The following is a 23,335-nucleotide window of genomic DNA, read 5'->3' as shown; positions in this document are numbered from 1 at the left end:
TGTCTTAAGTTTTATTAAACTGGTTTAATTAGTTTTACAGTTCTGAGTAAACATATAATCACATTTTCAAAGGAGGTGCCTGTCACCAGTTCACTGTGTATATTATATTTTTTAAATATCACTTGCTTCCCCACTATTGTTCATCCGGTGACTTAAACTGAAGGAAGAGCGAAGAAGGTTCAAAATAGGATTTTCTCTTGCATTATAACTACATGTCTTTTCTCTATAACTCCATTAATTGACATATTTTATCTTGAGTATTTGAGTTCTCTTTCTCAACAAGTTCCCATAGTGTTGCGTCATACATCACATGCATTGGTGGTTAAGAAATGTGACCTGATTATAAAGCACTGTGAGCGTGACCTTAGTAAGAATGAGTCAAAAAGTGAACATGTCCCTTTTCACTAACATCAGCTGACAGAGGGAGATTTCATATACATGGTGCGTTTACATTGCTTTTGTTTAATATTAAAAAAAAGAACAAACAATTTAAACTAAACCGATGGAGGTATGGTGCTGTGTGTGACTAAAAGATTAAAAAGAATAGAATAAGAAAAATTGAATTTAAATAACAGAATACAATATAAAAAAAGAATTAAAACCGTGGCAACTTGTGGAAAGACGGTACTGAGGTAGTGTGTAAATAAATTAGTGCAAAAGATATACAGTACAAACAGTCATAGTCAGGGGGGGGGGGGCTACAGAGAGTTCATGAGTCTGACAGCTTCAGGGTAGAAGCTGTTCCTCAGTCTCGTTGTCCTGAGGGGAGGGGGGGTGAACGGTTTGTGTGCTGGATGAGTGGAATCTCTCATGATGCGGGTGGCCCTTTTCCTGCACCTGCTGCTCCAGGTAAACTCGTCCTTGAGGTGCACGTCCAGGTACCTGAAGCTGGGGATCACTTCCACCGCTGTTCCGATGTGCAGGGGCGAATGGAGGGGTTGTCTGCCCCTCCTGACATCCACGATCATCTCCTTTGTTTTCTTTGTTTTAATGCAGAGGTTGTTTTCCCTGCACCAACCCTCCAGGTGTTCCACTTCCTGCCTGTAGCCGGACACATCGTTGATGCTGATACATCCAACCACCGCTGTGTCATCGGCAAACTTCACAATATGACAGCTCGGATGTTTGGGTAAGCAGATATGTGTGAGCAGGGCGAACAGAATAGGGCCTACTAACAGTAGAGTCAATATTTTAGTCACTTCTCAATATAGAGGATTGTTGGACAATAACTTACAGATTTTTCCAGATTTCTTTAATATATCTGTTAAGCTAAGTTACATTTTACTCCAACTCTAGAGTCATATTAATATCTCTGTTTGTGTACCCAGTCAGGGCCGGCTCAAGCCTTCATGGGGCCCAGATTTTGGGGCCCTTTGTCAACGTGTGACATGATGCTTCTGAGGAAATTCTGCACAGTTGTAGCTGTTGTTGCTGCCTGACATGTTCTTACCCTGATCATGGCTTTTATCTTAAATAGCAGCAACATCAACAACAATGGTCTTTTTTCACTTTGTATTCAAAATGGCCCAAGACTGAGAGGTGAATATGGGTTCAGTCTACAAAAAAAGTAGCCAGAGCTCCAAGTCAAACACATGTCAGTACCTAATATTGACCACAGGGGGGTGGTAGAGGTTTGCAGAAAGCAACCAGTCTCGAGCAACTATCAATCACATGGAGACGGCGATTTGGTGGTGGGGAAAGACAAAGAGTGGTTTCCCTCGAATGGACCTGTAACTGTGAACCAAACCACCGCCTTGTGTTCATGCCACTTCATTAATACTAATATTGATATCAATATTAATACCACTTGTTATGGTTATGTATCGGCCTCTCTTACATTAGCTTCTGCTTCTACATTTTACATTAATATGATTTAATACATTTATATGCTCCCACTCTCATGTGACACCCATCTTTCCTTCCTGGGAGAGGAATCCCTCCTCTGTGGCTCTTCCTGAGGTTTCTCACATTTTCCCCCTGCACAAGGAGCTTTTCCTCACTCTATCTGAGGGTCTAAGGATAGATTGTGTCACTTACTGTACACCCTTTGAGGCAAATTGCATTTGTGATGTTAGGCTTCATAAATAAAATTAACTTGACACTGCTATCGCTGTCACCCTTGTTTATCAAATGCATGACAAATGAAAGGAAACTTGCTCGTGCGGCAGAGGCATGCCTGTTTCAATTTTGACATATACTTGAGCGCCGTGGACACGCACTTGTCAACACTTTATGAATATGTATGTGCCTTAACTGAAAAACCCCTTTGCATGATGCTCACACATGATGCTCCACATGTAAATCAAGTAGTAAATCCGCAAGATTCGACATTGCTGTCAGCCTCGACGTTGATTCACAATTGGACCTCCACACTTGACATTAACAAATCTGCGTAATTAATATTTTTTCTATTGTCAGTTCTTGCGGCCTCATAAAGCTCCAATAAAGCTCTATTTCTTCCCCCCTGAAGTGCCACATTAAATCACTTATTGATTAAATCAGTGACTGGGCCAATAAAAGAAGCTCCACTTTGTCGTGATATTTTTGCACTAAATCAGCAGAAAATGCTGACACTGAAGTCATTTGTCATATTTTTCTCCACTTGGTGGCAGTGCTGTGCCGAAGACCAGTGTCTCCTCTACCTGGAAGGGCAGTCCGTCAGCAAAGATCAGTAGTAATCTAATATACTCTTCCCTGCATGCTTGCTTTTCTCGCTCTTTCAGAGGTCAGGACGGATCCATATAAACTCTGTTTTCACCTGACTTGCTATATGGCTCTGCCCCTCATATCCTTCACACACACACACACACACACCTCCTACACCACACAGCAATGTGTGTCAAGGATACAAAAAAGGACACAGAGACATCATATAGGTTGTTTCTTATTCGGTCTTCATATATTTTATGACCCTTAAAGTGATGGTTCAGTTGTATGAGGAACTGAAACAGTCAACAACTCACAGACACCTGACATCTGGCTGTGTCTGGAACCCACATTACAAAAGCAAGCATGCCAGTGGGGATTTCAGCCTCTGCACCAGTTGAAGTGTTCGTTTGTTGCCTTATCTCACCATTAGGGGCTGTTCACGTGCAGCCGTCTTTTTGCGCGTATGAATAATGCATCCATTATCACAAACAGCAGTTTTTCTGTGTGATATCCTCAACTTTTTGGAATTCATTTTTTTCAACGTGTCTTTTCATAGCCCATTATTAATAAGGGGTAAACATGTGGGTCAAACTGTCTTCTGTCAACTCGGAAGCCCCATTATTCTTTGCTTTGATTATTGTTTGGTTTAATTTGTTGATTTCATTCAGTGAGGCTGGTTATTATAACTGGCTGGCTCCTTTACCTCCTGGAACACAGGCATTTTGTTCTATTGCTGTCATCATCACTAAGTGTGTTCTGTGTTATTGTGTGAATTATGTGTTTGAAATCCTTTATTCGAATTCACCTAAATGACACCAATCATGCCACATGATCGGTTGTTTGTCTCTATGTGGCCCTGTGATGGACTGGTGACCTCTCCAAGCCTTTTGCACCAGCGCCCCCCTGCAACCCTCATGTGGGGGGATAAAGCGATAGAAGATGAATGAATGACACACCAATCAAAGGCAGCAGAATACTATACACATCATTTTCTGTCAGCAGGATATGCACATTTCTAGTTTTTTCAGTTTCAGCTGTGAGATGTCTTGAGTGGACACTTCTGGTTATAAAGCCTGGTGGTGCTTGTCATATGCTCTGATTGAAGTCCACAGACTTTTAATTTTATTGTGGTGTTCTGTGACTGCATAATGTAGAGTGTATGGTTATTAGAAAACTGACCTTTTACTTTCCTAGAAGTGGTCAATCACACAGTAAATATTTCCTTTATTTCACTTGCGTCCCTTCTGCTGCTTAAATGAGTGGTGAAGGGAAGCTGAATAATAGCCACAAATTAAACCAACAGGGGGAGCTAATCGTGATAAATGTTTTCCCCCAGTTCTCTAAATAAATATCTTACGTCAGGGCCTGAGTTGGGCCAATTTTCAGCCCAGCATTTTAATGCCCAAGACCACAACACTTCTGGTTTTATTTTATATGACCGGCCTTGCTCAACAGAAATGTCATATTGAAATGAATAATATGAGCAGACCTACCACGCTGTTGATTAGTGACTAAAACACAACTCATGTGACTGACAAAAACAAAACAAAGGAGAATAACCTTATTCTGTACAAGCTTTTGGTTTACTTCCATGCCACATGCCACCTCAACAGCTTTCAGACAAACACTGGACATGAATGTGTGAAGACATATGTCCAAGAGCCACCCTCTTACCTGGAGATTCTCATGCTGTTGTGAATGTGTTTCAACCACACAGTCTCTGAATATGTTGGTCGTCGTTATGTGAACAGCAAACTCTGGACAATTTCAGGACTCAGTGCTCTGAACATTATCTGAATAAATATCTGAAAATGGCTCTGGAAGCCTTGTTGCTAATTCATGGAATTGGACTGTCTTCAAACTTCTTTTTCTTGGGGCAATTTAGATACTTTTAGAGAGATAATCATCACAGTAAATTATACTTTGCCTCTGATTAGCCAAACAGATAAGTGGCTCATCAGGACTGTCGTGGACCACTCTGGTGTTCTCCATTCCAGGGTTGGATATAATCGCCCATGTTGGGTTATACTATGTTGATTGACTGAAATGGGAATGCTGAGCAGCAAACTCCTTATTGCATGAGCACATTTCATGTAAGTGCACCATCTCCCTCTCTTAATGAAAGCTTCGTCCTCTCCTGCCATGCTGACATTGGGATCTCCGCTGTGAAAACTGGCCAGCTCCATTCATCCTTCAACACTGATTCATATTCATGTGTAGATGCTTTCTATAGAAAAGTGGCTTATAAAGATGCATGTCATCACAAATAATTGGAGTGAACTTCTGCGGACTTAAGTGCTCTCTCTCAGCCTCGTGTTTTAAAATACGTGGATACATGGGTGTCTCACCTTTGAACCTTTCAGTCTATATACAGTACTAAAATGGAGAGAGCACAAAAAACAGATAGAAATGTACTTTAAACGTATTAACCTGGTGTCTTAAAAATCTTAAAATGCAGGTGTGATTTGTGACTGAAATAAGATAAGATAATACTTTATTGTCCGTTTGCACAGAAAACCTGTCTTGCACCACCATTCTAACAGTCGTAGTAGACAGACAGAAGACAAAATCAGACTCGGGACAATTCAGCCATAAAAATGAAGTCCATAAAAACACATTAAACTTCCTCAATGGCCTAACCAGTTCTTCCTTGGGGATTAATTTTGGTTAAGAAGTGAGATGGAGTAAGGAGGGAATGAATGACTGTATCTGTTCCTTCTCCAGCTGGGCACCCTAAAGCGCCTTCCTGAAAAAAGGACGTGAAATAGTCTGTGAAGATCTTTTTGGCCAGTCTCATTGTGTGATTAGAGCAGCTGTTGAGGAAGCAGGTCTCCAAAGGTTGGACCGCCATCTCATCAACAGATACTGCAGAATACTGCACTGTACATTGCACTGTGGCACAAAAGTATCTGTAGAGGAAATGCAACGTGAAACTCATAAAAACCACCTGTGGTTGGGTCCTAAAATAACCTGATGGGGAAGTTTAAAAACAACACCAAAAAAGGGACTGGGAAAGAAATGTACATCATGTGTGAAGCTTGTGGAGAGGTTGAATCCATCCACTGAAAGGCCACTTGAGACATGTTGACCGCCGAGAGAAAATCCAAAACACAGGGAAATGTCTACTGAAAGCACTCTCATTTTCTGCAATTTTACACAACACAGCTCAGACTGAACACAAAAACTAAATTGAAATGAGATGCAGTGTGTCCTGTAGTCATTCGTGTGGCACGTAAATAAGTCGGGTGGGAGTCTTAAACAGAATCTGGTGCCCACGCATACCATACAGAGTGAGTGCAGTGTATTTTCAGCACGCTATAAAAAGCATAAATTAATGTCAGCAGCATTCTGCATCTTTTCAGCCAAAGTGCCACGAGCATCATGTTCATATACACAACTGCAGATATGTAAATAAGTCCTTTCAAGTCAATTCATATCAAAGTTTATTTACACCAAATCACAACATACATTCATCTCAAGGCACTTCACATAGTAAGGCAGAAACCTTACAATGTGAAAGAGAGAGAGGGGAAAGAAGAGAAGAGAAGAGGAACCCAACAGATCACACAATGAGCAAACAGAGAAAAAAAAACTCCCTTTTAACAGAAAGAAATGTGACAGAATCAGACTCAAAGATGTGCAGCCATCTGCCTCGACCGATTGGGGTGAAAGGAGAAATGGGGGACAGAGGAGAGGTGAGGGACAAATCGGGGGTGACAGAAGACTTTCATAATGTTTTTTTTATTGTATTACGGTGTCATTTATACAAGCAGCAGCATGAATTGTTGTAAAAAAAAAAAGAAAAGGATTCTGATAATGATAATTACAATACGGCAACTGCTAATAATAATAGCCTCCCAAATGGATCTGGATCCTGCAGCCCAGGAGTCATGGGTACTTGCAGGCGTTTACAAGCCATGGATTTTTGGGTTCAAAAAGTACATTCCTTGTGAAACACAAGTTACAAATGTTGTAGATGAAAGGTTGTAAATATGCATTGAAAGAGTCCTTTAAAATTTGCCATGCACATTCACTTGGACTCCCAGATTACTTCAAGTGTTGGTGGCCAAGGTCCTCTTGAACATGAAAGTATAATTGACTGCGTCACCAACTTTACCAACTGTTTACCACCAGATTTTAACCAATCACAGGATAGTTCACAGTGAGACCGCTCTTGTCTTGGCTGCTCTACTAAGCATCTTCACTACAAATCCCTTTGGTGGAAAGGTTGCTGTTATAGCTGGTACCAAGTTCCACCTGAGAAAATATTGAGCTCTCAAAGTAACACCATTATCGGCAACATTAAAATACAATGGTGTAAATAGCAAAGTCAGTTACAGACTTTTCACAGGAGGCAGATTTATTCCCAATAGATAAGATCATTTGCTCTCTCATCATCCTCCTTTTCCTCACATATACTTCACACACTGGTATAGTGAAATTAGATTAAGATGGAGCGAGAGATAAGGTGACTCTAATTGTTACTATAACTTTTTTGCTATTCGTTTAATATTCTAGGCACTCTAGTCAAAATTCCTCAGCTCCACTCTGATCACATACCCTGGTTCATACAGAAGAACAGTATTTCTGATATTCTTCCAGGTACCACCAGAGGTAGCTTGCGTACCACTGGTGGTACACATACCACAGTTTGAGAATGTGGGTATAAGCTATTTCATTCCTGTCAGCACTACCTAATTAATTGAAATAAAATATCCAAAATTTGGGGGGAAGGATAAAATTAAGATGAATGAACCAATTGAGAGATAATTGGAGGGTGGGAAAGTACGGAACACTGGAGAACTAACAGTCTGTCTAGACCTCATCAACTTGAAGTTCATTCAAGTGATTGATCACTTCTCTGTCTGCACTATTTGCTTTGATGGGAGAAGCGAAAGTCTGTTGAATCCTCTCTATCACTTTCTCATTGAGCCAAACCACACAATGTCTGCTGAGAGCAAAAAGACATCTTCACTTTTCTCTGTGGAGACAGATCTCCTCTGTGCCGTCTGTTCCTCCTCTGGGCAGAATGTTTGAAATGACAGCTTACCCGATGGCCACTGATGAGGATGACATACCCTCAGATATCCTTGTGTGCTGTCTAAGCATTTGTTGTTGCATTGAGAAATCTGTCACTCATAGTTTTGTGCTGTGCCCACACAGATGAAGCTGCGCCAAATAGGTCAATTGTTTTTTTTGTTTTTTTTTAATTCAATTTAATCCTTGCCAATCTGTGCTGTATGCCAAGAACTCCAAGAAATTACTATTTGGAATTTTATCAAAGTAGATAAAAAAAATCTCTCTCGCTATCTCTGTGTAATCTATATTGATGTTTGCCAATGCCATATGGGAAAGGGATGAGCGTTATTTCCCGAGGGCAGACTGGTGTGATTTAAACTGGTGAAGAAGTTTACCGTTTGTCTATTGTTTCCAGAAAGTTGTAATCAAATTGTTCATCTGACCATACAATTTAAAATGAATATTTCATTTTTATATATTTATATTTAATATTATAAATGTATTTCTCTATTTACATTTATTTGTGGCTACACTGCAGCAGAAAACACAGAAACACATTCCAATGTTTATTTCCACTAAACTAATGTAGTTCCCTCAAGGCCATCTATACTCTACGTAAAAGACGGAGACAGACGGAGACTTTTGTCCATACTTTGCGTTCATTTTGTCCGTCATTGAGTGCCTAGCCTACCAAACTCAATGAAATAACCTCTTTAATGGTCGCCAAGTTTGTTGGTGCCTGCAACTTGGTGCTCGACACTGCCCTCTAGAGGAAGTATTGTATAAATGTCCATACCAAATGCAAAATAAGCATGGTGGTATGTAGGGTAGTGACGGAGATAACGTTTTGGGACAGATGCTTGTAAAATGGACAAAAATGGAGCATAAATGGGCCTTTATGCTCCTTTTAGCTCCGCTTTTACTCCCACCATCTCCTGAGATATCCAGCTCTATGGCTGCTGAATGCTGTATTATGTTTTTACCAGCTGTAAGTTTATCTCTCTGGTTTTTTTGGGTGACACGCAGGCAGACATTTTTTAGTAGAAATGAATGTAGTTTACAGAGTAGTTCACTCACAATTATTAGTTCAAGTGTGCATTTGGTCAGAGAAATGGTTTGCTGAAGTTTGAAGTCCAGGTCATACTCTTTGTGTCAGCTAAAGGTCAGTGTGATGTACATTTTGTCATCCACCCATTTGGGCCACCATTATCCACATATGAAGCAGTGCCAGACAGTCTTCAGGCTAAAAAAAAAACTAAAGACAGTAGACAAATCTCTGAAGTGCATAACTACTGTTCGATTCTGTGCAGACTGTATATGCCGACTGCGTGTGCTCCCTCGAGCACAATACTTTCCAGTCCAGTTGGTGACCAGCTCTTGTTTTGGTCAAAAGAGACAATCAAGGAGACAGAGTTTGTCATTGCTTGAGGTTATATGAGGATGTCCCACACATGTAAAAGTCAGTGCTCAAAGAATTCAAGGGTGTACAAATGAAGGTGAACTCCTGATGAGAAATTTACAATACTGGAATGTACTCATGCGTGGACTGGTAGACATAATGCAGTATCTCATGTAGGTATGAATGGGACCATAGGCTTGAATGTGGTGTGGATGACCCAGCCCTAAAGAAAGCAAGGTGGTGTATTGGACGGCAAATGGTCAAATACATTAAACTAGTCTCAGATTCTGGAAAGTAAAGAAGTTGTTTTGTGTGAGTACTTCACACATCTCAATAAAAGTTTGCCATAGAAGTTTATGTTCCCCAATCATTAGATTCAGGTCTTCTTCAATACGCGATATGCATTTTGAAGACTATATGGTCTCACGTAGAGTCAAACACGTCATAAAGCAAAGCATGTATTGGGGGCACCGACACCCCTGGTGTCAATGCCTACATGGTACTGGCCAAATATCAACACCATCAAACTTTATTATCTCACTTGGAGAAATTTGACTGCAGCCAGGCAAGGACACATCATCATAAAAACCAAGTACGTACTGTACAATAACCACACAATGAAAAAGACAAGATAGGCCATACAGCGCACGCAGATGCAAGGTCGAGATATGAAAAGCAAGCCAAGGGGAAGAAAAACAACAGGTCAGAGCACAAAAGGCTGAATAAGACCAGCTAAATCTAACAATACATCACAATCTAAGAGAGTGAACACCATTCAAACCGGGCGATGTCAGGGTCAGTTGACAGTGACGCTTGCAAACATATAGGCAGTCAGCTGGCAGTGTGACGCAGGCTCCTCGTCCAAAGACTCAAAGCAAGACGACAAAAACCCGGCACATCAACAGCAGTGGCACGGAGCAAAGGCTGAAGATATACACACATATATATATATATATATATATATATATATGTATATATATATATATATATAGAGAGAGAGAGAGAGAGAAAGTTATGAATGATGACTGAATTCTCTTTCGCTATTTCCGTATGCATACTGGTTGACTGTCATCCTGTCATGGCTCAGTGTGACACTTGCGCAGGATTGCGGAAAATGCATTTTCACTATTGTTTATCCTCGACATACGGGGCTGATGTGTTTCGCAGAGCCTGAACACCCTGAAATACAGTTTATGTTAACATCTCCTGAGACAGTGATGTCTCATTCGGCATTTCAACCCACTGAACGCAGTCCTAAACTCCAGCGATAGACCCAGTGCTGCCGGGGCAAAGAAGATATCCTCTCTGTCCGTCCTGGTTTGTGCATGTTCATGTTTTCACTTTAATGAACGTACATATGTATGCGAACCGTGTCAAATTTTTACTCCCCAAGTTGTACCGAAGGTGTATGGATTGATATTTGAAGATAGTACACCCCCACTTAGCTCTGTATTTATATTAAAAATTAAATCCAATTTAAATATCAAATTACCACATGAAATATTAAGCAAGAGTGTAAATATTTAATGCGAGCCCTTTACCATAGTGCCTGGTATTCATTACCATGCAGTGTTGGATTTTAATGGGCAATTTCCCCGGAGACGGTGTGTGTGGGTTGTCTCGCTCTCCCTCAGCAGCTTCAGCAGGGGGTGCTGTTGCTCTGTAGTTCTTTAAAGAGCTCATCCAAAACTAAGAAACATTTACAAAGACAAGAAGAGGAGGAGGAGGAGGGCGAGATGAACTCAGAGGAATGCAGGTTTTGCACCGGGCTTATTGTGTTGTTTTTTTATTGTCTTTTATTGAGTCACATTTGTTTAGTGTTGATTAAATTCCATAGGTGTGAGCTGAGAGGAGGACAGAGCAGTGCTTTATGTGTGATGAGGGAGGAAGTTGCTCAGCATGCTTTCATGTTGTTCCTTTAATGCGTGCCAGGATACATTAACGCAAACTACTGAAGGAACACAACAGGTCTTATTTCTTCACATACAAAATGACAGAAAAATAAATTCTTACTTCAGCCAATAGGGGTCAGGCTGACACTGTCTGCAAGTGTCACTACAGTTGGACGCTTCTTTTTTTTTCTCATTTTCTTCATCCTTGCCATCGCCATTGCAAGGGATTTCCACATGAACCCGCACACTTAAATAGTATGTGATGTCCAAAGAAACAAACAGTAGTTTCCATAAGAATTTATCAAGAAAGATACCACATTATGGCTAATTTCCACAATATATTTAGGTTTCAGGGCGAGACCTGCAAAGAGAGGAAGAGGACGAGTAGAGATGATACTAGAGAGGGTATAGAAAGAGAGAAAAAAGCTTTGAGTTAAAGAAATTAGCTTTATAGAGTGTTGAGGAGGAGGAGGTGGGTGTAGGGTTAGAGATGCATGGGCACGCAGCTCCTCCGAGGCAAGGCAGGGGGAACATTAATCATTGGGAGACATCTGTTCATTCCGCCGCTTTACAATTCTGTCAAAGACTTAGGACTCAACCGTCCCCCCCACTTTACACACACACACACACACACGCACACGCAGACATCCACTCAGAGAGAGCCTGTCTTCTGTTAGGCATGGAAAGGCAGAGAGAAACTTCAGAGGCACTTTCTTCTAAGAGCCGCCTTCAGTTTGATTTCCATTGAAGGCCATTTAAGAGGAACAGAAGCCAGAGGTGGGGAGGGAGGGGACAGAGAAGAGTGTGCAGTGTAGAACGCAGCACCGTTATCTGCATTTCATGCTGTTTCATGCTGCACGTCACATGTCAAGAACTAACCTATCCATGTGAGAGAACACACACATTTGCATGTGTTTTTTTGTAGACATTTCATTGACTTCTGGGGGATTTTAACAGGATTATGAGCTTAAAAGTGATAAAACACACAACATGGACAAAAGTATTTGGCCACACCTGTTAAGTATTGGAGTTTTAATCAGGCTTTGGGGCTAGAACCCGTATCTCCAAGGAAGGGTAATCTTAATGCTTCAGCATACCAAGACACTTTGGACAGTGCTATGCTTCAAAGTCTGTGGCAACAGTTTGAGGAAAGTTTTATTCCAGCAGAACTGTGCCCCAGTGCTGAAAGTATAAGGACTATAAAGACATGCTTTGACAAGGTTGGTGTAGAAGAACTTGACTGTCCAACAAAGAGCCCATTAAGTTGATGTGACGCTAAGCCTTGAAGTCAAGGTGGGGAAAAAAAAAACAGTTGTGCCCAAATTATACCATACAACACCATCACAGATTGAATATTATCTGTACAGGTTGTGGGGACACAAGGCCACCGGACAGACACAGTCTCCATTTAACCCCACATCAATCTGCATGTGTTTGGACTGTGGGAGGACACCAGAGACAATCCACAGACAAGATATAAAGTATAAAGTAACAAAAGAAGACATTTGTTCAAGATCTTTCAAAATTAATACATCATACAGTCCATCATACTGTAGATTAGAGTTTAATTTTACTATATTAAGAGTATGCTGTGAGGTCTGTGTAAGATTTTTCTTTCACAAAACCTAGGCTATATCTTTAATGCGCCACATATTTCTGCACAGAGAAAAGATGCCATAAATCTCTCTTACCTATATAAGATTGCCCCCTGCTTGTCCATGGGTCCTTCCAAAAGCTCTGTAATATTTTCAGTGGGAGCATCAAATCAAATCAAATCAACTTTCAAACCTGTGAGAGTACAGCGATCCAAATGTCGTCCTCACATGGAGCAACAGAGGGTACGCAGAAGATGAACGAGGCCTTTCTGTGTGGTTTGAAGTGTGCAGGCCCAAAGGTGCTCTGTCATCATAATATTGACAGTCAGTTTTGGGAGAGTTTGTGACTTTTGGTCGTTAAGGTGCGAGCTGCTTTGTTTCACAGCTCATTAGAGTCAACATTTTGGTTTGACTGCCTGCTAACTTTTAGTTTAATGTATGTATATATATATATATATATATTTTTTTTTTTACCGTCATTGCTTTATCGCGTTTTGATTGTTTGACACATAGTTACATACTAACAACCACAAAATATAATTAACATTAATATTTCACAAAATTGAAATGCATGTTGTGTTTTAATGAAATGCTTCCAAGAATCTATATTTTATCCTTGTGGCCATTTCTCTACCGCACTATATTTAACACTTCTAAAAAAAAGCACTGGGCCTTTTATCATTTGTCAGGAAAAAACATGAGTGGAAATATGGCTTCCTGTAATTACATGTTCCAAAAAAGAAAAATCAATGCTTGACTTAATGACCAGATATTTTCAAGTAGAAATTGAAAAAAAAACCAAATATATATTTGTGCACTTTTCAAGAGAAATAATGAGAAACGTCAAAAATAAACGTGCGATTGTATGTATTTTAATGGAGTTTATGGGTCTGATTTAAGCAATAACCGAGACATAGCAATATCAACAAACCCAATACAAGTGAAAGAATGGAGCAATTACAGTACATGACAATGCATTTAAATTATATTACACATCCCTAAAATCCCTAACATTTATTTAATTAGTTTTATTTTTATTTCAAAGTATCACTGAGTTCCTTGGTGAGTAATATGCTTTGTGTTGCGTAATCTCATTTGCTCTGCAGCCAGTTTTATTTGCGTTTTAACCACGTGTTATATTATATATCATTATATACCAATAAACATTTGCAACTGTCTGACAGTAAAGAAGCAGTAGAAAAAATACAAAACATTTGAAAGGATTGAAGAACTATAGAGCTTTGACATCCCGCACCAGAACCTCACCACCTCTCTCTGATAATGAAGGTCGCTGGTTTTCGAAGAGACGCGACAAGATTGGGCCCGATTTTGTACGTCTCTTCAGGTCTATAATGTGCGGATGCATAGATCTCCTCAATGCGTCTATTGTTGTTGTTGTATTTCACCAAAACTCTGTCCATGTTACTTTGAGGGTCACTGTGGTTGTAGTACTTCCTGACTTCAACAGGCAGGTCCTTGGAATGACGAGTATTTAGGTTCCCGACGGTGTAGTATCCATACTGACGCTCGTCCTTGATCACTGGGAGCAGGAGTTGATAGTTACCGTACTTATGAAATCCATACTCTCCTTCAGTGGGGTGACACAGAGCCATCATGTTGTTGTCCACGCAGTTTCGAACGTACCACACCAGCAGCTTGAGGCCGTGGCGTGGCGGTGGCTGACCGAACCCGCTGTCCTTCAGCTCTTGCTCCGAGTCTAGAGTTTTCAGGGATGTGGTCAAAATGAAGGACACCAGCAGTGTGGAGTAAAACAAGAACATTATCCCTTTGCCGTGTGCCATGTTGAAGGTTATCTGTGAACGGGGGAAGGAGTAAAAAGCCTTTTATATCAGAGTCTAGAGTAAACACAGAACTTCTGTTGCCTCTTACAACTTACTTGGTTGATAATGCCCGGAGCAAATTTGACTGCAACAGCCTTGCACCTTCTTCTGAGGATGAAAGAGTGGCTTGGCCCTGTGGGTGACTTCTATCTTTCTTGTCTGTGCAGGATGAAAGCAGCTTCTTTTTATTTTGACCAGAGAAAAAGCTACCTTGTCACTCTCTATTAGTGCCGAAAGAGGAAGTGGTTTGTTTGCTGCACAGCTGGGCTCTGCAGCTGAGTTTGCTTCTAAATCAGACAGGTTAAACCCCCCCCCCCCAGTTTGAAGTAACCACACGTGTGTAATGTTGACAGCAGCAAATTATCAAACTACATCAAGGCTTGTGCGCAAATATATTATAGATCACCTTTTATTCAGACGTGACACTGTGTTTGTGTTGTGACAGGAGGACAAGCGGAAATCAAGATTTAGATCACAGGCTCCGAGGTCAAGGCGAATAATCACTTCTGCTTTCACGGTGACATGTGAATAACGTCTGCTGTCAAATTAAATTCAGCTCTGTCTGAACATTTGCTCCCAATTAGCGGCGACTTCATGTCCCGAAAGATGAATCTGACGACCAATTTGTGTGTTCTGCCATCTAGTGGAGCCGCCATTACCGCGGTGGCAGGTCATAGTGTGACTATCTACTGACAGTGACAACAGCAGAGAGTTGGATTAATGACATTAGATACTGTCCCCACTATTGATAGGGAGACACATTATTTATAGTGATTTTAAATAATGATTGGACAGCGGTCGTGAGAGTTGCCAGGAAATACTGAATAAAGGATCAATTCAACACTGGCACTTTTATTTTTTTCTTCACTTTGAACGTCCACCGGGATTCAATAAAAGTACTGTGTACTATACACTGACGTGACTGTACTGTAACTGTACTAGTTTGCGAACAGACTATAAAGAGTGTGAATATATGTTACAGTGCAGACACATGAATTCAAAAACATGTTGATCCTATGCGCACTCAAGGAACCCTGCATGAAGTGTATACATTGATAAACGTAGACACTTTTAATGCACAGTTTTGTGCACTTCTGTTGTAGCAACTAAAAAGTTTTCCTATGACTGACTGGGCATTTGAATTTAAAGGGATGTGGAAATGTGTGCAGAAATCTGGGTGTAGAAATTTGTCCAGAATACGTTGTGCCACAAAAAAAGGGCTGATGGGTCTGACAAGCTGCTGACCCCTGTCTCAAAAAGAATGAACTATCCCTTTAAAAATAACAGCAAACCCAAAGATAGATAAAAAAGATATATATTGTACTTCACTCATCGGATTCATCAAAGCACTTCAGACTGAACTTCACTCTGATATATTTTTGGTAAGAAATCCTACTAATGTTTCCATTCTTTTCTCACTTGAAAATGCAAAAAATCAAGAGTAAATGTCTTGGACTGTTGTGGAGCACAGTGGGCTCGAACAAATAATGATTTTCAAACAGAAATCACAGTTTAAAAACAGCCCAATTAGCAAAATTTGTGTTCCAATTTAGAACACAAATATGCAGCTCATTAGACAGTTTATTCTTTACTCTCAAATGGTTTTACACATTCAGACCTTTATATTTCTGAAAGTATTGGTAATTCTAATAATGATAAAAAAAACAGTCAATGCTTGTTTTGGCATTACACTTAGGCACATATGTATATATTCATGAAACTCAGTCAAAAAATAATGCTTTGGTTAGTGACACAATGTTATTATACATAAATAACTTTTTTGTTCTCTAGAAAAACTTACTTACTTACTAAATAAATAATAATAAATTAAATTTCATTTGTCACATGAGTTCACTTAATGCTGATTAAATCTATAAGCTCCACACAACTCTCTGAGTTTCTCAGGTGCCGCGTTGTGTCGCCCGGTGACATACCTACACTGTGCGCTAAGTAATGCAAAGGCGGGAAGAGGTTTCACACACTGCAGCTTTAATATTCCACTGTTGAAGTGGGTTTATTTAACTTTAATTTGACCATTTAATAAAAATCTCTGCATTGTGCCGTGCTGCTGTAACTCACATCTCGTAGCAGAAACTGTGAGTGAAGGCTTTCTCCTGGGAAATGCATGAGAGCGCGATTTAGCATGGGTCTCAAGGGAATGTCTTTATCCACGGCCATTATAGCTCTTATACTGTTTTTTTTTCCCTTGTTGTTTTCTGCAGTTATTTCAGCACCAGTGGAGGCTGACAGGTTTCACTGGGTCACCATGCTGACTGAAGAGAAAACAGCACAGAGTGGATTTTAACGGCGAAGACGACGGGTTGTGTGTGACTTCAAAATCTAAAGGAATTTCTGGCTTCATTTCTCAGCCGTTTAAGTGGCAGGGCAGCACATTACAAACTGGGTGACTTAAGAAGATTATCAAAGAGCAAGCAATATCAGAGCATTATGTTTTGAGCATATTTGACTTTTTCAATTTTCAATTTCTGCCTGTCTTTTCTTTTGGCTGAACCACAACAGGGATGTGGCCCTAGAAATGCAAATGTCTGTATCTGACTGACTGCATGATTCAGTTACACAATTGGTCATTGGTTTTTCTTTTAGCAACAAATTCACTTTCCCTTCTGTGTGAATTTATGAATATATGTGGCCTCTGGGAGTACCACCACCCACAACACGTTTGTTATTCAATGCAAATTTCCACGTTCCCTTCAGATGTTACATACTGTAGCTCTACTGCTGCTGTGGACTTTTTTAAGGGGATTTTTCTAGCGTTTATTATTAGTTTTGTAAAGTACAAACTTAAGAGCTTTAGATGTCCCTTTAAACTGTTCATATTTATGACTTAGTGTGTTTTTTTGTTTGTTTGTTTGTTTTTGGTCATTCCTGTAATATGCATGAGAAATAATACTTTGGGTAAAGTGTCTCTATGTGTCTAACAAAGCTGTCTACCGGCATGATTAAGTGGTAAACACAACATATTACTTACTAATCTTTGTTAAGAAGCTAAGATCAGTTTTTCCTTGTGTTCCCACTCGCAAGCCATGTTTTCAGTGGGAGTCAGTCAGTACATTTTAACATACCTGTTAAAAGTCCTATTTTAGTCAGACTAAGACAATAATTTGTTTTCTTAATGTCATGTAAACAGTTAGTCTGACTAAAATCGAGCTATTCTTAGTCAGACTAACATAGATGGATAATGCGATTCATAGTCTGACTGGAGTCCAACTTGGCTTTCTCCACATGCACCAAACTTTCCTCCCCGGTCCTTGATCTGGAAGAAGAAGGAGGCGATGTATAAACTGCAGTACCATTACCGGAAAAGGACAAACAACATGATGGCATCGGTGAGAGAGAAGGCTATGAAGAAGACCCACTTTTGGATTTTTGAATAAGAGACATGTACAGCAGGTACGAAATATTCAGAACCACTGTTGGTGTCTCAAGCCAGTCTTCAATGGAGTGTGCACATGGGGCGATAACAAACACAGTCAATAGGGAAAGACTTGTTAATGTAAAATGTTTGAATATTTGATGGGATTATTGATGAATATTTGAATATTCCACCACCACATGTGGGTCCACACACACACACACACACACACACGCTTTCTTCATGGGGGGGGGGTCATCACTTCAGCAAACACACATGCAGTCCACTGACTAAAGGCCTGCTGCTGCCACCTTGTGGTAGTAGATACACCACAAATTAGGTATTGTCATTGTAGCAGAAAAATTTTTCAATTTTTCATCTTTTCAATGTAGTTGCATTAAATGATCAACTATTTGTAATCAGGCAAATAATAGAATTTTAAGTCATGCATGGTTTCTCTGATTGTAGTATCGGTATTAATTGTAAATATTCAGTTTCATTGTCTTGCCCAGTTGCATTTTGACATTCAGAACAGAGGTGCTAGATATTGAACTGTAGTCTAATTAATGGTCAATCCAGCTTTGAGGCATCACATTTGTCAACTAGGCAGTCAGATTCTATGACACACTCAGTAATGTAATAGCACTGCACTGCGAGTCAAATTGTGTGATAAACAGTGAACACTGACAGTGATAATATGTCACCATACAAAGGTGACCTCTAGCTTTTCCTGCATTTAGGCTTCAGTATTGATGTTGTTTACTTTATAAATGAGATATCCAGCCTTTCCACACAAGTATCACACTTTCACCGACACAGAATGAAAGTGACACAAGGAAAACACACTGTAGACGGAGGAAAAACAGAATCTGCAGCAGCTGCACAACAGGTACACCTCTGTGATTGGACACTCTGATGGCTATGTGGACGCGAACAAGCCTGGAAATGGCTTTAGACGTGAGTGTCTCTGTGTGTGTAACTTGCTGTAGTTCAGGTCAGTGTGGTTAAAATGACAAAACCAGTGAAGTGAGTCTGCGACCGGAGATGAATAACTTTCCTTTATTGCTCAAACCACTCTGCTTTAACGTTTCAGTGCTTTGCATACGGTAAACATTGTTTAACGCACTGCCTGTTTGAAGAGGGAGACGGGATAACAGGGACATTATTTATGCATTTGTTTTTGCTGTGAATGGAAATGTGTTCTCACATACTGCCTGATGTTTTTCCCCGCCCGAAAGATCATACATGGTGAATTCATACATTTGACTTTGACGGCTGTAAATCTTACTCAGACGTGACAAAAAAGGTGACTTTTCGATTTCAAGCCTGCTGGATATTTAAAGTTGTAGTGCGTAACATTTAAATATAAACAAATGTCAGCGACAGTCGAACCATCGCGGAATGAGTTCACACAATGCTGATTAAGCGTATCTGCTCCACATTACTTTCTGTGTTTTTTCTGTGTGTGTGTGGGAGAGTGGGGGGGTCATAGTGACTGCAGTGTTTTGGTAATTACTCTAAAGTTCACCTTTGACTTGAATAACAGAACACAGCGCTAATTTAGGGATCACCTATGAGTGTTATTGTGAGAGGTAATTTGGCAGGAGAATTTCTTTTTTATAATTACAAGTGCCAATGATGTAAGTTAATCATGGGCTTCCTTGATTACCGGTCAACACTGACTCAGATACTACATTGTCATTTTAAAACGTATCACCTGCTGTCCACAGTACCCACGCGTTTTAAATAAAAGTTCGGAAACGCAGCAGGCTCTGTTTACGTTTGAAACTAGAAAGGACAGGCAGAAAAGGGAGATATGGACATAGTAGCCTGCATTTGCTGTGATTGGCAGACTTATCAGCCTTTGGAGAAAAAAGGCTTTTGACATTTACTTTCAGTTTCTTGTTGTCGGTCTGGTAAAAGAAATCCCAGCTCTTACTTTTTTTTTTTACCATTGATGATTCTCATTTGTTGTATTTTCTGGTGAACAGCAAGAGTGGAAAAATCTCCTTCCTGTTTTACAATGTTGTAAATGGTCATATTATATAAGCTACACTGTGGAAAAATGCACATTTCTGATATGGAGCAGTGATTTGTGTCTGTAAGGAAAAAAAATGTTGTTTTAAAATGAAAATATGGCATGGATGTTGGCAGTAAAACCTTCCCTTTAAGCCAGTGTGACACTTCTGTTGAGAAGCTGCCAGGAACCCCGGGGCCTCGCTCTATACCTCATCCCTTTACTGCAGCGTCAGCCTGACCGACTGCCACCTCTGAAATTAACCCACACTCTTAACACATACTGTATTTTACCCACACAAAATTGACCTCTATTAAATCTCACACACATCAGGCCCAGTCAGTAACAAAGTCAAAGCGCTTAATATTATAGCAGTACATGGTGGCACTACATGGAGTCCCTGTACCCGGAATGTGGAGCGTGAAGCAGGGGCGATTCTAGGACGTCCATACCTTGTGTTCATTTTGGCCATTATTATTTGCCTAGCAGGGGAGCTCATGATGACAGATGAAACGGAGCAATACCACCGGAAATCGTGGGGGGCAGTACCGAGTCCAATCAGTCATGAAAACGGTGAAGAAGCAACCTACAGTTGCAGTAAAACAACTGTAAAACATGTTGCCAGAGCTTACTGTCTTATTCCTGCAGCCAGAAAACAGAGAGCGACTGCCAGACGCTCGGCTTCAATCAGTGTGTGTCACTGTGGTCATGGCCGACATATGGAAAATACCGCTCCACAAAATTCCTCATCAATGGCGATAGATCAAGCACAACAAAATAACCTCTTTAATGGTCGCTATGGAGATAATGTTTGGGGCGGACGCACGTAAAATGGACGAAAATGGAGTATAATTCACTGCAAATAACCTAATCATTTGCGAATAAATTAGATGCGTCTATTCTTTGATCTATCAAAAAGTTTGCCATCTGGATATAAACTCCCAAGTATTATTCCCACCTAGTTTCGTGACAATTATCTGTCACACACACACACACACACACACGGTGAACGCAAAGAGTGCTTAGACACAACTTTACCGTGCCATTTTTAGCACACCGTCGTCCTACATCGAATTCAATACAATGGTCTTGAATAATTTATTGACAATGTGTCACAATGTTTGTACGGGAGGTTTGGAGCTGCCATGGACGACCGTGAAAGATGGCACGAGGAAGCTTTCAGTAACAGCTATTTTTAACGGTGGGAGGAGTTCTTGTGTCACTTTGGCTTTCATGAGCTGTCTGGGAGAAAACAGCCTCCGCTGGGCTGCTGGGGGGAGGTGGTCTGAATTTATATTCAATCTGAGCATATGCCAAGGAAGTGAAATGAGCCTGTGATGATGATGGGTTCACGTGAGCTGTGTGTGAAACTTCTGAATTGGAACCCTTTGTCTGATGGAATAATGGATGCTTGGTCCACTCACAATATCTTTTGTTGTATTCACGTGTCACACTGTGAATATATCATTTGTTTAACAGATATTTTACACCACAAGGCAGTGACAAATAAGCCTATTGGACGCTCAGTGATTGCTCAGATAGAGACGCAGCCTCAGTGATGTTGAACTTTGCCTTCCTGTGTGTATTCATGTACCTGCCCGTGAATATGAGGCCTTTAAAGGTGTAGCACACTGCTTCAGACTAATATTCCAGAATTTATGAATATGCACCATTCATGCAATGTCACAGGGGTCGTCATACACACTTCTGTTTTCATTCTTGATTAGTTTTTTAAAATGCATGTTCTCCCTGTGTATGTGTGTGGGTGTTCTCCAGGTTCTCCAGTTTCCTCACACAGTCTAAAAACATGCAGATTTTGGGATTAGGCAAATTGGACACTCTAAATTGACCATAGTTTGAGAGTGACTGGATGGTTGTTTGTCTCTATGTGTCCCTGTGATGGACTGGTGACCTGTCCAGGGTGTACCTGGCCTTTCGCCCAATGACAGATGGGATTGGCACCAGCCCCCAGCCTCATGTGGAGGATAAAGCAGTAGAAGATGGATGGAAAATTAACCTTATTCGACTCATCATCGTGCAATCATTGAGATTGAACAGCCAGTGAGTTCTTAAAATAAATCTACACTAAATTCAGACCTTTTTATTTATACCCTCTCTCCAGACAAACACTTTATTCATTTTGTTGTGCTGCACCATGGTTGATTTAATTTAACACAACTGAAAGCACTCAGAGCTCTTCAAGAGTCGTACGATTGGTTCACAGTTTCCTCCCCATGACTTTGTTTGGCGATCGTGTCTTGCAGCCATCGGGAGTTTCCACTACACGACAAATGGACGATTGTTTTACGTGCCCACCAGTGACACTTGGTCCTGTTAGTGTAACTGTTGGCAAGGATGGCGGACACTGTTTCCATTCTGGGAATGAGGTCCCGTCCCTCTACGAGTGGGTCTAAAAAGTGCGAAGTTAGAGTTGCAGTTTCAAAAATACTAACCCTATTCAGTCAGAAACGGAAGACATGTGTGTCCAACGCAACATCAACTTGAAGACGACATGGAAGACAACAATCGTCCAACAGATGAATCGTTTAGGCTCCAAAGGGTCGCCTCTCCCTGTATGTTGACCCGGTTATAGACTGGTAATCTATTCAGATTGCCAGCTGTGATTGTAAGCGATATAGCTAATGGATGGATGACTCAATAAACTGTAAAAACTAATCATAACTCTACCAAACTTTTAAGAACACTTCAGTATCTATGTGGCTACACGTACCTGGCATTAATTTACACGTGCAGACCGACAATCCCATTTCACGCAGCAGAACTGCACATGCACATCACCAGTGGGTGCTGCCCTCTGTCTGTCTGGATGATTAGCTGTGCATTAACTAGGTAATTTATGGATGAGGGCACATATTATGACCTGAGCCTCTTACTACAGATTGCTATGCCACATCTCATTTATTGTGAGCGGCTGGTTGAGTCCCCTCAGAGCGGCCCTTCCATAGGCTGAGAAAACACAGTTTAAACAACAACCATTGCATCTCTCAAACAAATAAAGCCATAATGAAGAGTGTTGGAGGGGGGGAAAAAAGAGAATGCAGTGGAAACAATAAGTGACATTTACTCCTGTAACCCCTCTCCATCTGTGCTGAGTGCATGAAGGCATAATGAAAAATACAGTTTCAATTTAAGATCCATTTCTCATTTCATCTCGGGCACTGTGTCAGACGTGAGGAATTAAGTCGTGACAAAGAAAACATTCTGTCGGACAGAGAAGGCTTTAAGTTATGCTAATGTGTCTCGGAGTGAAACAGGGGAAAAACAGAGGAAAAACTAAATTGCCTCAAAGGTTAAGGAAAAACTTCAAGGATACACAAACGTAAGCAAAGAAATGAAAGCACAAAGGGGATGTAAAGCATAAAGAATACAAACATAGCAACAGCGTCTTTGTACATTTATTGTACACTGACTGGAAGGCCTTTATGTGTAAATACAAATGTCTGCAGGGAGAACTCCAGGGACCCTTCTGCTGTTGTGAACGTGTCTCACCAGACAATGCCCCATTGCACCCGCCAACCCTGGAGAGAAC

General features: G+C 40.6%; 1 protein-coding gene across 1 annotated transcript; it reads right to left on the bottom strand.

Moving 5' to 3' along the window:
- Positions 1-13,496: 13,496 nt before the first annotated feature.
- si:ch211-198c19.1 (uncharacterized protein LOC100151013 homolog) lies at positions 13,497-14,580 on the bottom strand. Its single transcript, XM_058648454.1, has 2 exons — positions 14,452-14,580; positions 13,497-14,368 (listed from the first exon to the last, which is right to left on the bottom strand). Exon 2 carries the CDS (start codon positions 14,354-14,356, stop codon positions 13,817-13,819), a length of 540 nt encoding a protein of 179 aa, XP_058504437.1. The 5' UTR covers positions 14,357-14,368; positions 14,452-14,580; the 3' UTR covers positions 13,497-13,816.
- Positions 14,581-23,335: the final 8,755 nt, after the last annotated feature.

This window comes from Solea solea, chromosome 13, assembly GCF_958295425.1.
Source record: "Solea solea chromosome 13, fSolSol10.1, whole genome shotgun sequence".
Classification (NCBI taxonomy): Eukaryota; Metazoa; Chordata; class Actinopteri; order Pleuronectiformes; family Soleidae; genus Solea; species Solea solea.
This window is presented reverse-complemented; position numbering and strand designations above follow the sequence as displayed.